The 13,883-nt window shown below is 41.7% G+C and overlaps 1 protein-coding gene across 3 annotated transcripts in view; it reads right to left on the bottom strand.

Moving 5' to 3' along the window:
- Window positions 1-961: 961 nt before the first annotated feature.
- LOC139381176 (phosphoinositide-3-kinase adaptor protein 1) overlaps window positions 962-13,883 on the bottom strand; it is a 32,260-nt gene continuing 19,338 nt past the window's right edge. For all 3 annotated transcript variants that reach the window (XM_071124570.1, XM_071124569.1, XM_071124571.1), the window contains 4 exons: window positions 12,219-12,386; window positions 11,782-11,852; window positions 9,776-9,876; window positions 962-1,867 (listed from right to left, as the gene is read on the bottom strand). In XM_071124570.1, the coding sequence (XP_070980671.1) occupies window positions 1,753-1,867; window positions 9,776-9,876; window positions 11,782-11,852; window positions 12,219-12,386 (455 nt within the window). In that variant the 3' untranslated portion in view covers window positions 962-1,752. The remainder of the gene's footprint in view (window positions 1,868-9,775; window positions 9,877-11,781; window positions 11,853-12,218; window positions 12,387-13,883) is intronic.

Here is a 13,883-nt window from a genome sequence, read left to right on the forward strand (position 1 = left end):
GTATAGGCTGTTTCGGTTTTTGTTACGTTTATTGTTTTGTAGCGTTTGTAATTTAGATTTGTGTTGCTTCAGTTTAAATAAACATGGATCGCAATAGACACGTCACATTTTGGTCCGACTCTCCTTCACATACAGAGAACCGTGACACTCTTTCTAGCTCTGACCTGAAGATCCCTGAGGTCATCATGATTCAACCTTGTTTTTTTTCCGAGTTCCCAGTTAGCTTGAAAGCACCATAAATGCAGAGAATGCCAGACTTTAATGACCAAGTCTGATGACAAAATTTTCCCACGAAGGACCGCAGCACCACCTTCCTGTTCAAGTGAGCACAGGACAACAAGGTGAGTCCAAACATGTATTGTATGCTGCTGCATAAATGATGTAATATGCCAGGGAGATATGCATACTGTAGCTAAGAAAGTAATATTAAACGCATGTTGTGTAGTAAGCTGTTAGTAGCCCATGTTACTAATTTCGCCTGCCGTTCTGACTTGATGGTGCACATGTAGCCTATAGCCTGTTTAAGAGAAATGTAATCATTGAATATTGTTAGAACTTTCACATGCTTATTTTATTGAACAAATAGTTATATTGACTACGTCCTTCCTACCTCGCTCATTAATGTCTTAATCAAAATTACGGATCGCCTCTTATCCAGTCGTCGTTCCCTTATGCCATAGTTTGTACATCTGAATTGTCAGTAGAAACCACATTTGTTTAAGCAAGTCAGCCATACCAGCTATGTTTTTTTAAAAGGCAGTAAATGAGGCTGAAGGAACTGTTTCACCGTCAGACAAGGCTCCGCTGATAGCCAGGTGTAGCAGTGGTAAGGTGTTGGGACAGCTTTATGTAGACCCTAACAGTTTGTGGGCACCGTTTGTCAGCGTTATAGTGCAATTAATGAATTGTTTAGTGTTGGGTTGTGGGTTTGCTGGCATGCATCTAAAAAAACACATCAAGATTTACACGCTAAAATCGCCACTGAACTCAACACATTTATTTTAAAACAGATTACATGAATGTTTCAAATTTGCATTTGTAAAATCAAACTTCATCGTGTGATCGGTTGTATAATACAGTAGTACGCATGCACAAGCTTGATAAACAAACACAATCTTTATTTGATCACTTTGTTGAAAACCCTTTACAATTCTAACGCATGGAGTTATTACAAGATCCATGTACAGTATCAATGGGTCTATGGTAGGGTTGGGGTCAGTTAGAATTCAAGTCAGTTAATTCTGAAAATTATTGAAATCGAAAATTCTAAACAATGAAACTTTTGAAATGAATAGCTTTTTTAAATTTTATTAAGAAGTCATTAAAAATGTTTTCCCTTTTTTTTATTACATTTCTACAGACCCATCTCTCAGCGGTTCACCTAAAAAGTGTGCTTTGTTGATGTTTGAATCCAAGATTGGCCATTTTAAATTGGAATTTCAGTTTACTTCCTGAATTGACTGACTTGATGATCATGCTCTATGTGCTTCTGTTCTACACACTCAAACCTTTATGTATGCTAATGTTCATGTAAATCAGCCATCATCAACTAGATTTACTGAGCAGGGGGCCGGAACATATTTACACATCATTTATAGACTGCAAATTGACCACAAGAAGCCCAAACAGATATAATAATTGACTAAAACATAATCATTTCTAACCCTGCTGACATGTGTACACGATCACATACAGTATATCTCTTTATTATGCATGGGAATACTTTGGAACAGATTTCAGCAGAGATGTGCGTCACCGTGTTCTCCGGGGTATGGGAGGGGGAAAGGTGGTCCTCTGAGTTGGTGTTTTAGGAAGTGCTCGAGAGGGGCATGATGTGTAACGCTCCAGCAACAAACTCTCTGAGGCCCTAAAATGTATAACGGATAACATGGTTGTTACACTTGGCATGACAAATTAAACCGAGACTAAGCAATGCAGAGTGTATTTGTGTGAGTCACACAGTATTTTCAGTCATAAATGAGTGTGTCTCTCAGGGGAATTATTAAAATAGTCAAGGTGTTGTAGAGATGTCAGTCTGTAGAGCCCCTTATAGCTGATTGTCTGTTTCACAGTTAGTCCAGTAAGTCTCAGCTCAAAAATCATTGAAAAAAACAGTCATAATGTCAGCTGCAGTAACTGGACATGTTTTTTATTTTTTTTTAAACATTTCAACATATAACCTATGACACAGTTAAAGTTACATCTAGGTCATTAAAGACCCACGAGAGCAATTATTTGGCAATCATTAGGGTCGGGTTGGTTTTGTGGTTGGCAGTTTAAAATGCACATCAACTCGGATTACCCAAATAATTTAGTTTGAGATGCAAAATTCACAGAACTATCAACAGAAATATACCCAGACCAGTTTCATTACAAGTAAGGAGAATAAATGGTAACACTGCATATGAATACCCTCTTCATAATGCATATTTAACTCCTTATGAGAAATGCATTACAATGGAGAAATTGGGCGCTAATAACTGCTCATAGACATTCAAACTGCATTATGACCATGGCCATTGTCTTACGTCAGATAGAGCATCAAATCCGCCTGCACTGATCTGTCTCGTATCTTGCAAAAGGTAATGGGATAGCTCGAAAGTAGTTCTGCTACTCCGAGTCAATATTCAGGTGATAATAAGGCATTCCACTAGACCACCACAGTCAGAGGCTGGCACTAAGACAGCATTGAATGAGCTGTATTTCCGCCATAAGCAAACAAGAAAACGCTCACCCAGGGGTGGCACTCCTAGTAGGTGGGGACTGTAATACAGGGAAACTTAAATCAGTTTTAACAAATTTCTATCAGCATGTTAAATGTGCAACTTGAGGTAAAAGAACTCTGGACCACCTATACGCCACACACAGAGATGCATACAAAGCTCTCCCTCTCCCTCCATTTGGAAAATTTGATCATAATTCCATCCTCCTAATTCCTGTTTACAAGCAAAAACTAAAGCAGGAAGCACCAGTGACTAGATCAATAAAAAGTGGTCAGATGAAGCAGATGCTAAGCTACAGGACTGTTTTGCTAGCACAGACCGGAATATGTTCCGGGATTCCTCCAATGGCATTGAGGAGAACATCACATCTGTCATTGGCGTCATCAATAAGTGCATTGATGACTTCGTCCCCACAGTGACCATACGTACATAGCCCAACCAGAAGCCATGGATTACAGACAACATCCGCACTGAGCTAAAGGGTAGAGCTGCCACTTTCAAGGAGTGGGACTCTAACCCGGAAGATTATAAGAAATCCCGCTATGCACTCCGAAAAACCATCAAACAGGCAAAGCGTCAATACAGGACTAAGATCGAGTCATACTACACACCGGCTCTGATGCTCGTCAGATGTGGCCGGGCCTGCAAACCATTACAGACTACAAAGGGAAGCACAGCCGCGAGATGCTTAGTGACACGAGCCTACAGAATGAGCTAAACTACTTCTACACTAAAGGAACACCTATGTGAGAATGCTATTCATTGACTACAGCTCAGCGTTCAACACCATAGTGCTCTCAAATCTCATCAATAAGCTAAGGACCCTGGGACTAAACACCTCCCTCTGCAACTGGATCCTGGACTTCCTGACAGGCCTCCCTCAGGTGGTAAGGGTAGGTAACAACACATCCGCCACGCTGATCCTCATCACAGTGGCCACTCGGGGGTGAGTGCTCAGCCCCCTCCTGTACTCCGTGTTCACTCATGACTGCACGGCAAGGCACGACTCCAACACCATCATTAAATTTGCAGATGACACAGCCGACAACAACTGATCACCGACAACAACGAGACAGCCTATAGGGAGGAAGTCAGAGACCGGGCTGTGTGGTGCCAGGACAACAACCTCTCCCTCAATGTGATCAAGACAAAGGAGATGACTGTGGACTAAGAGAAAAAGAGGACCAAGCACGCCCCCATTCTCATCGATGGGACTGTAGTGGAGCAGTTTGAGAGCTTCAAGTCCCTTGGTGTCCACATTACCAGCAAACTAACATGGTCCAAGCACACCAAGACAGTCGTGAAGCGGGCAAGACAAAACCTATTCCCCCTCAGGAGACTGAAAAGATTTGACATGAGTCTTCAGGTCCTCAAAAAGGTTCTACAGCTGCACCATCAAGAGCATCCTGACTGGTTGCATCACTGCCTGGTATGGCAGCTGCTTGGCACAGTACATCACTGGGGCCAAGCTTCCACCCATACAGGACCTCTATACCAGGCAGTGTCAGAGGAAGGCCCTAGTCTCCAGCCACCCTAGTCATAGACTCCAGCCACCCTAGTCTTAGACTGTTCTCTCTGCTACAGCACAGCAAGCAGTACCGGAGTGCCAAGTCTAGGTCCAAGAGGCTTCAAAACAGCTTCTATCCCCCAAGCCATAAGACTCCTGAACATCTAGTCAAATGGCTACCCAGACTATTTGCATTGCACCCCCTCCCCTCTCCACACCACTGCCACTCTCTATTGTCATCTATGCATTGTCACGTTAATCAACTCTACCTACATACTACCTCAACTAACCGGTGCCCCCACACATTGACTCTATACTGGCACCCCCTGTATATATTGTTATTTTTTACTGCTGCTCTTTAATTACTTGTTACTTTTATCTCTTATTTCTATTCATATTTTTTGAAACTGCACTGTTGGTCAGGAGCTCGTAAGTAAGCATTTCACTGTAAGGTCTACCTGTTGTATTCAGCACATGTGACTAATACAATTTGATTTGATTTAGACCAGGCCAACAAAATTCAGGAAAAAACAAACATTCTTTCCTTTAAACCCACAGCGTGAAAAGCCAACTTCGTCATAATTTTTTTTGTTATAAAGAAATAAAACAAAATGTGTCAGAAAGCTGCTGTGTCGTTCAATGTACATGTAACCAGGTCAAAAATCTTGACCTATGGATCGCAATGCTCCCACGTAGGGACATAGAGCCTGTGAGAACAGCCTTGTGACTTCAAGCTATTCGACATTGGAAATGTGGGACCCAGTTGTGTCAAAGTAGGAAGGCTACACGTAGCTAGTTTATGTGTGTGGAAAACATAGAATCACAGGTAAGACATTTCACTTGTTTTGTATAGTTTGTTTGTAACTCCACTAACTACAGTACCAGTCAGAAGTTTGGACACACCTACTCATTCAAGGGGTTTTCTTAATTTGTACTATTTTCTACATTGTAGAATAATAGTGAAGACATCACAACTATGAAACAACACATATGGAATCATGTAGTAACCCCAAAGTGTTAAACAAATGAAAATACATTTTATATTTGAAATTCTTCAAAGTAGCCACCCTTTGCCTTGATGACATTTTTCTCTCAACAAGTCTCAACCTCCACAAGTCTGGTTCATCCTATATCGACATAACCTGAAAGGCCGCTCAGCAAGGAAGAAGCCACTGCTCCAAAACCGCCATAAAAAAGCCAGACTATGGTTTGCATCTGCACATGGGGACAAAGATCGTACTTTTTGGAGCAATGTCCTCTGGTCTGATGAAACAAAAACAGAACTGTTTGGCAATAATGACCATCGTTATGTTTGGAGGGAAAAGGGGGAGACTTGCAGCACGGAGGTGGCAGCATCATGTTGTGGGAGTGCTTTGCTGCAGGAGGTACTGGTGCACTTCACAAAATAGATGGCGTCATAAGGCAGGAAAATTATGTGTATATATTGAAGCAACATCTCAAGACATCAGTCAGGAAGTTAAAGCCTGGTCGCAAATGGGTCTTCCAAATGGACAATGACCCCAAGCATACTTCCAAAGTTGTGGCAAAATGGCTTAAGGACAACGAAGTCAAGGTATTGGAGTGGCCATCACAAAGCCCTGACCTCAATCCCATAGACAAATTGTGGGCAGAACCCGAAAAAGCGTGTGCGAGGGAGGCCTACAAACCTGACTGTTCACCAGCTCTGTCAGGAGGAATGGGCCAAAAATCACCCAACTTCTTGTGGGAAGCTTGTGGAATGCTACCCGAAATGTTTGACCCAAGTTAAACAATTTAAAGGCAATGCTACCAAATACTAATTGAGTGTCTGTAAACTTCTGACCCACTGGGAATGTGATGAATGAAATAAGAGCTGAATTAAATCATTCTCTCTACTATTATACTGACATTTCAGATTCTTAAAATAAAGTGGTGATCCTAACTGACCTAAGACAGGGAATTTTTACTAGGATTAAATGTCAGGAATTGTGAAACTGAGTTTAAATGTATTTGGTTAAGGTGTATGTAAACTTCCGACTTCAACTGTATATCTTTTCAAAAGATTGAGGAGCTATTGAGCTATTACAATGTTGGGTGCACAATGGTGGAAGTATGTGTTTGGGGATGCTCAATATTGCCATCATAAATGCATTGTGTGGTGGACTCTGCAAAGGCCCCTTCCCAGAAACCGCAGGCGCTAGTCCATGAAGGCATTAAAAATGCAGCTTGGGCATTCACTTTGGGATATGGCTACAGTGGTAGGAAGAGGGGAGCCAAGAGTGTGGCACCAGGGCATGTGGACCGAGTTGTAACTAATTTGAAAGCAGGTGAAGTTTGAAGGTCGCAAGAGAGGTTGTGTGGTGTGCATCCCAAATGGATGCAGGGCAAAGAGTGGGTATAGAAACCTCCTTTGGGTGCACTACATGTTCTGTGCCACTTTTCAGGATGGGGCCATGCTTTCAGAAGTTCCATGACATGTTGTGGGCTAAAGGCACACACTAAAGTGACAGTGTGAAATATGAATTTAATATTTTATTACCTTTGAACAGTTGTGTTTTGTATCTTCTCTCTTTATCGGTCTCTATCTAATACTTGTTGCATTCGCTGTATTGTTGTCAAAGTAGTGTTGTGGAATAATCAGAATTTGTTGGTAACATATGTAAGATGTTTTATATTCATCATATGTTTGTAAATTACTTCTCATCAAGAATGTTATTTTTGTATAATACTGTGAGAGGGTTTGCAGTATCTGTTCTATGTCAAGACTAAGTTGTCTGGACTAGAGAGAGGGGAGAGGTCAAGCGTGTATCTCTTGGCTCCACAATGTCTGTGTGCCAGTCAGTGTGTCTCTGTGATCTTGTCAAGATAGGATTGGTTGTATTTAGAGTTGGTTGTATCTAAATTACAATTTGATATATGCCTGTTGATATGGAGGGTTGGTTTATGGTTCTGGGGTTTGAGTAAGGAGACAAAGCTGAACGATGAATTATGCCGATGCTGTCTTATCCTGTGTGTGTCTTTGCTATAAAGGACCTCATTTGAAATGTGGAAGGGGCTCTCAGAGAATTCATTGAGAGACACTGAATTTATCTGAGAGTCACAGGATTGTGATAGAGCTGATATAATTAAAGATGGACTTTGATAACTAACTCTGATTTGTGTGTGGTTTGCTCCCATGATTTGGTAAATAGAGGAAATTTCCACGACAGTAGGCTACTCTTTCTACATTTTGTATCAGACCTGCTCTGTACTAAATCTTATTGAGAGTTTACCTACATTTTGAAATAGTCTCTGAATAGTTGTTTACATTTTTACATTGTTACAGAAGTAAGAATCGTTTTCAATCAAATAGCCTACTTTGTGTGGGTTTTGAAATACTTTCTGAATATTGTCCTCTGGTCACATTTTGGATAATTATTTTATTTATATGTAAATAATATTTATAAGTATAGCATATTATACTTGGTACATTTTCAGTGAGTAATTTAGTCAAATTTACTTCAATTGAAATACTCTAGTTTTTTTGTTGTGTTGAGTGTTAATCGTTTTTTGATTGCGTCTTTACACAATGGAAGACAAAATTAGTGTTATTTCTATTGACATGAAGGGTGTCCTGTTAAAGAAGAGGCTGTGCTCTTTAATACCAAGTTAAATTGTCATTTATCATTTGTTTTTGACCTTTGTCTGTTTGAAATGTTTGAGAAAATTAGCTTTAGCTTGAAAATTCTCAGTAATCTACAGCAGCATTCTGGAATTCTATTTGGTTCTAAAGAGGTAAACAGGCTAAGCGAGCTTTTTGTGTTAGGTAATTTGTTATCTCTTTCTTTACTATCTATGTCAGTAAGCTAGCTAGCTACGACAGTTAGCTACACAGCCAACGTCCAAGCACAGAATTTGTGCAGAAGATGGCCACCGGTTTGTTTTTATTTTTTCTCACAGTTGTAAACTATTAAATCACTGTCACAATGTTTAACAATTTAGCTAGCTAGTTATTCTGCCTATTTCATGGAGAGTCATTTGAGGGCGCAGTGATATTGTTACATTTTGTACTGTACTTTCATCTTTTGAATGTCGGTTTGAGTTTGAGCTCCATGTCCTTACAAGACAGATCGGCTGAGGGACGAGCTTTACGGAGGAGTGACGGAATCTGACGTGAGACCATGGACCAAGGCCTTATGAAGCAAATGTTCATATGAATACAGTGAACATAAAACTAGACAATAAAAGCTTTCTATGAGTAGCCTTATATACAGTAAGTTGTGGTAAAAGCCTTTTGATAAACTCAAACTCAATATACACTGAGTGTACGAAACATTTGCTCTTTCCATTATATAGACTGACCAGGTAAATACAGGTGAATGTTATGATCCCTTATTGATGTCTCTTATTAAATCCACTTCAAATCAATGTAGATAAAGGGGAGGAGACAGGTTAAACAAGGATTTTTAAGCCTTGAGACAATTGAGACATGGTGCCAGGCCCACTGGTTTAGGTCAACAACTGCAATGCTGCTGGATTTTTCACACTCAGCAGTTTCCTGTCTGTATCAAGAATGGTCCACCACCCAAAGGATGTGGAACTTAGGAAATTAGGAACTTAGGAAGGTATTCCTCGTGTTTGGTATACTCAGTGTATATCCATCTCTCTACCTGGTGACAAGTTTTCATTTTAGATAATAAAGAAAAAGTTGACATGAATATCTTCAAACTTCAGGTTTCCTCTCTGACAGTGCAGTCATCAATCAGTCAGCTTATATTTCCTCTTTATCATTTCCGTCATCTCACTTTTACCACTGTGTATAATGCGCACTGAGGTGTTTCTCAAGTTGGCTTGCCTTTTCAATATGCAATATTCTCAAATAAACCACCGGTTTTCATATTTATTGAGCTGCTATCTAGACTACAGCATTAATACATCCCATTGTAACATTGGTTGTTATACTGCAATATTAGACCATTTGTGATTCTATACCGCAATAATACTCATATTGATGTAGTACTATGATTGTGAATTTCTGTCTACCCCAGTGTTTTATTCAGGCTCAGGCTTCTTGTTGTCTCACTGGGCCATGGCTCTGGCGGCACTGCTCTAACTGGGAGCCAAGGCCAGGCCTTGGGTACTTTTCAGCTCTCATTCACATAACAATGGCTAGCTGTGAACTTTAACACCTTCTCACAAAGAATAGAATGTCACACTCCAGGAAGTCACTCTGCTGTTTGTGATGACGGGGTGGCAGGTAGCCTAGTGGTTAGAGGGTTGGGCCAGTAACCGAAAGGTTGCTAGATCGAATCTCTGAGCTGACAAGGTGAAAATCTGTCGTTCTGCTCCCGAACAAAGCAGTTAACCCACTGTCATTGTAAATAAACAATTTTTTCTTAATTGACTTGTCTAGTTAAATTAAGGTATAATATTACTGATTCTACTTTTAACTCCTGCAATATTGCCTTTCTGTAATTCCATGTTGCATAACATGCAATTACATTCTGTAATCAAGTTGCATCAAGTTTCTGTGATCCTGACACAGGAACGTATGAAAGGGCCTCTCTTCTCCAGAGAGTGGGCTTACCGGTCTGGGAGTCGTGGTGGGATTCTGGGGGGAGGAAGTAGAGGTGCGGACTCAGCGATCCTTGGGGGTCGTGGAGGAAGAGGGATGAAGTCAACTGTGTCCTTTCCATGGATCAAATCAATATACAGCATAATTAATAATCAGGTTATCGACAAAAGCGACATTGACAGAACGTTGTAAATACATTGACAAGAGTACATTGTAAATAAGTACAGTCGTGGCCAAAAGTTGAGAATGACACAAATATTAATTTTCACAAAGTTTGCTGCTTCAGTGTCTTTAGATATTTTTGTCAATGTTACTATGGAATACTGAAGTACAATTACAAGCATTTCATAAGTGTCAAAGGCTTTTATTGACAATTACATAATGTTGATGCAAAGAGTCAACATTTGCAGTGTTGACCCTTCTTTTTCAAGACCTCTGCAAACCGCCCTGGCTGGTGTCAATTAACTTCTGGGCCACAACCTGACTGATGGCAGCCCATTCTTGCATAATCAATGCTTGGAGTTTGTCAGAATTTGCAGATTTTTGTTTGTCCACCCACATCTTGAGGATTGAACCCAAGTTCTCAATGGGATAAAGGTCTGGGGAGTTTCCTGGCCATGGACCCAAAATATTGATGTTTTGTTCCCCGAGCCACTTAGTTATCACTTTTGCCTTATGGCAAGGTGCTCCATCATGCTGGAAAAGGTATTGTTCGTCACAACTGTTCCTGGATGGTTGGGAGAAGTTGCTCTCAGAGGATGTGTTGGTACCATTCTTTATTCATGGCTGTGTTCTTAGGCAAAATTGTGAGTGAGCCCACTCCCTTGGCTGAGAAGCAACCCCACACATGAATGGTCTCAGGATGCTTTACTGTTGGCATGACACAGGACTGATGGTAGAGCTCATCTTGTCTTCTCCGGACAAGCTTTTTTCCGGGTTTTTTCGGAAAGGGGATTCATCAGAGAAAATGACTTTACCCCAGGCCTCAGCAGTCCAATCCCTGTACCCTTTGCAGAATATCAGTCTGTCCCTGAGGTTTTTCCTGGAGAGAAGTGGCTTCTTTGCTGTCCTTGACACCAGGCCATCCTGTAAAGGTCTTCGCCTGTCTGTGCGTGCAGATGCACTCACACCTGCCTGCTGCCATTCCTGAGCAAGCTCTGTACTGATGGTGCCCCGATCCCGCAGCTGAATCAACTTTAGGAGACGGTCCTGGTGCTAGCTGGACTTTCTTGGGGCCCTAAAGCCTTCTTCACAACAATTGAACCACTCTCCTTGAAGTGCTTGATGATCCGATAAATGGTTGATTTAGGTGCAATCTTACTGGCAGCAATATCCTTGCCTGTGAAGCCTTTTTTGTGCAAATCAATGATGACGGCACGTGTTTCCTTGCAGGTAACCATGGTTGACAGAGGAAGAACAATGATTCCAAGCACCACTCTCCTTTTGAAGCTTCCAGTCTGTTATTCAAACTCAATCAGCATGACAGAGTGCTCTCCAGCCTTGTCCTCGTCAACATTCACACCTGTGTTAACGAGAGAACCACTGACATGATGTCAGCTGGTCCTTTTGTAGCAGGGCTGAAATGCAGTGGAAATGTTTTTTGGGGGATTCAGTTCATTTGCATGGCAAAGAGGGACTTTGCAATTAATTGCAATTCATCTGATCACTCTTCATAACATTCTGGAGTATATGCAAATTGCCATCATACAAACTGAGACAGCAGAGTTTGTGAAAATACATTTTTGTGTCATTCTCAACTTTTGGCCACGACTGTACATGGTGCCTTCCTAAGTATGATTTTTAAATATCAAGATGCTTTAGATCAATTACAAAGGTGTTTATAACGTAACGCTTTTTGCGGAGATTTGACTCAATTGGATTTAATGTCTCTCAGCAACTACATGTAGGAATAAGGATAAGCTATTTAGCTTTGTTGACTAAGCCATGTATTCACAAAGACATAAATATACCAGAAGCGTGTTGGGTGAACTGGGCTTTGAAGAACAATTTGGCCTTACCTCAAACTCAGGCTCAGTTCCACTGCTGTAGCTCATGTTACTATGTGTGCTGAGTCTGTTACTGCCACTACCTGAGAAAGTAAAAGTCAAAACTATACGCTCAGGAAAGAAACACGACAAGTAAATGTAAAACAATTTCTTGAAGAGTTAAGAGCCTGCAGTAGGATGTGATGAACCCCCCCCCCCCCCCCCCCCCCCCGCAGCTACCGGTCTAATCTTTTAGACATAATGACCATAGATGATATGGAAATAATCAGAGTTGATCAGCACAACAAATGACTGTGTGTTCTTATAGAATAATCTTTCTACTAAAACAGATTATTGATCAAGACAATCCATGCTAACATCATCTTGCAATATATCCAACATCAAAACTACATCAGCTGTCATTTTTGATAGTATATCATAGTGACATGAAAATGACAGATAAGACTCACTAGATGTGCTGGAGGTACTGCCAGTCTTCCAAGTGCTTCTCTGGATTGGCCGGGCCACAGGAGGGGTTTCGGTCATGACCTGTGGGGCAGGTTCATACACAGAACACTCCACAGCCATGTTCGAGCCCCAGTTAAGGTTCCTCTGCAAAGGGGCGCTTATCTCCAGACCTCACAGGGAAGAGGAAAGATCAACAATAAGCATCAATCATCAACAATAGCTAAATGTCATATATACAGTACATACAGTATATGTTCCAAAGTATTTCCATTTAAGTGTTTTACTGTAACATTATCATGATTTTATACTGGACAAAAATATAAACGCAACATGTAAAGTGTTGGTCCCATGTTTCATGAGCTGAAATCAATCAATCAAATTTTATTTGTCACATACACATGGTTAGCACATGTTAATGCGAGTGTAGTGAAATTTGTGCTTGTGCTTGTGCTTCTAGTTCCGACATTGCTGTAATAACCAACGAGTAATCTAACCTAACAATTTCACAACTACCTTATACACACAAGTGTAAAAGAATGAAGAATATGTAAATAAAAATATATGAATGAGAATGGTACAGAACGGCATAGGCAAGATGCAATAGGTGGTGTCGAGTACAGTATATAAATATGAGATGAGTAGTGTAGGGTATGTAAATATTATATGAAGAGGCATTGTTTAAAGTGGCTATTGATACATTTTTACATTATTAAAGTGACTGGAGTTGAGTCAGTATGTTGGCAGCAGCCACTCAATGTTAGTGGTGGCTGTTTATCAGTCTGATAGCCTTGAGATAGAAGCTGTTTTTCAGTTTCTCGGTCCCTGCTTTGATGTACCTGTACTGGCCTCGCCTTCTGGATGATAGCGGGGTGAACAGGCAGTGGCTCGGGTGGTTGTTGTCCTTGATCTTTATGGCCTTCCTGTGACAGGTGTCCAGGTGTCCTGGAGGGCAGGTAGTTTGCCCCCGGTGATGCGTTGTGCAGACCTCACTACCCTCTGGAGAGCCTTACGGTTGTGGGCGGAGCAGTTGCTGTAACAGGCGGTGATACAGCCCGACAGGATGCTCTCAATTGTGCATCTGTAGAAGTTTGTGTGCTTCTGGTGACAAGCCAAATTTCTTCAGCCTCCTGAGGTTGAAGAGGCGCTGCTGCGCCTTCTTCACAATGCTGTCTGTGTGGGTGGACCAATTCAGTTTGTCCGTGATGTGTACGCCGAGGAACTTGAAATTTACTACCCTCTCCACTACTGTCCCGTCGATGTGGATAGGGGGGTGCTCCCTCTGCTGTTTCCTGAAGTCCAAAATCATCTCAATTGTTTTGTTGACGTTGAGTGTGAGGTTATTTTCCTGACACCACACTCCAAGGGCCCTCACCTCCTCCCTGTGGGCCGTCTCGTCGTTGTTGGTAATCAAGCCTACCACTATAGTGTCGTCCGCAAACTTGATGATTGAGTTGGGGGCGTGCATGGCCACGCAGTCGTGGGTGAACAGGGAGTACAGGAGAGGGCTCAGAACGCACCCTTGTGGGGCCCCAGTGTTGAGGATCAGCGGGGTGGAGATGTTGTTACCTACCCTCACCACCTGGGGGCGGCCCGTCAGGAAGTCCAGTACCCAGTTGTACAGGGCGGGGTCGAGACCCGGGGTCTCGAGCTTGATGACGAGTTTGAAG

The sequence above is a fragment of the Oncorhynchus clarkii genome, chromosome 23 (genome assembly GCF_045791955.1).
Source record: "Oncorhynchus clarkii lewisi isolate Uvic-CL-2024 chromosome 23, UVic_Ocla_1.0, whole genome shotgun sequence".
Taxonomy (NCBI): domain Eukaryota; kingdom Metazoa; phylum Chordata; class Actinopteri; order Salmoniformes; family Salmonidae; genus Oncorhynchus; species Oncorhynchus clarkii.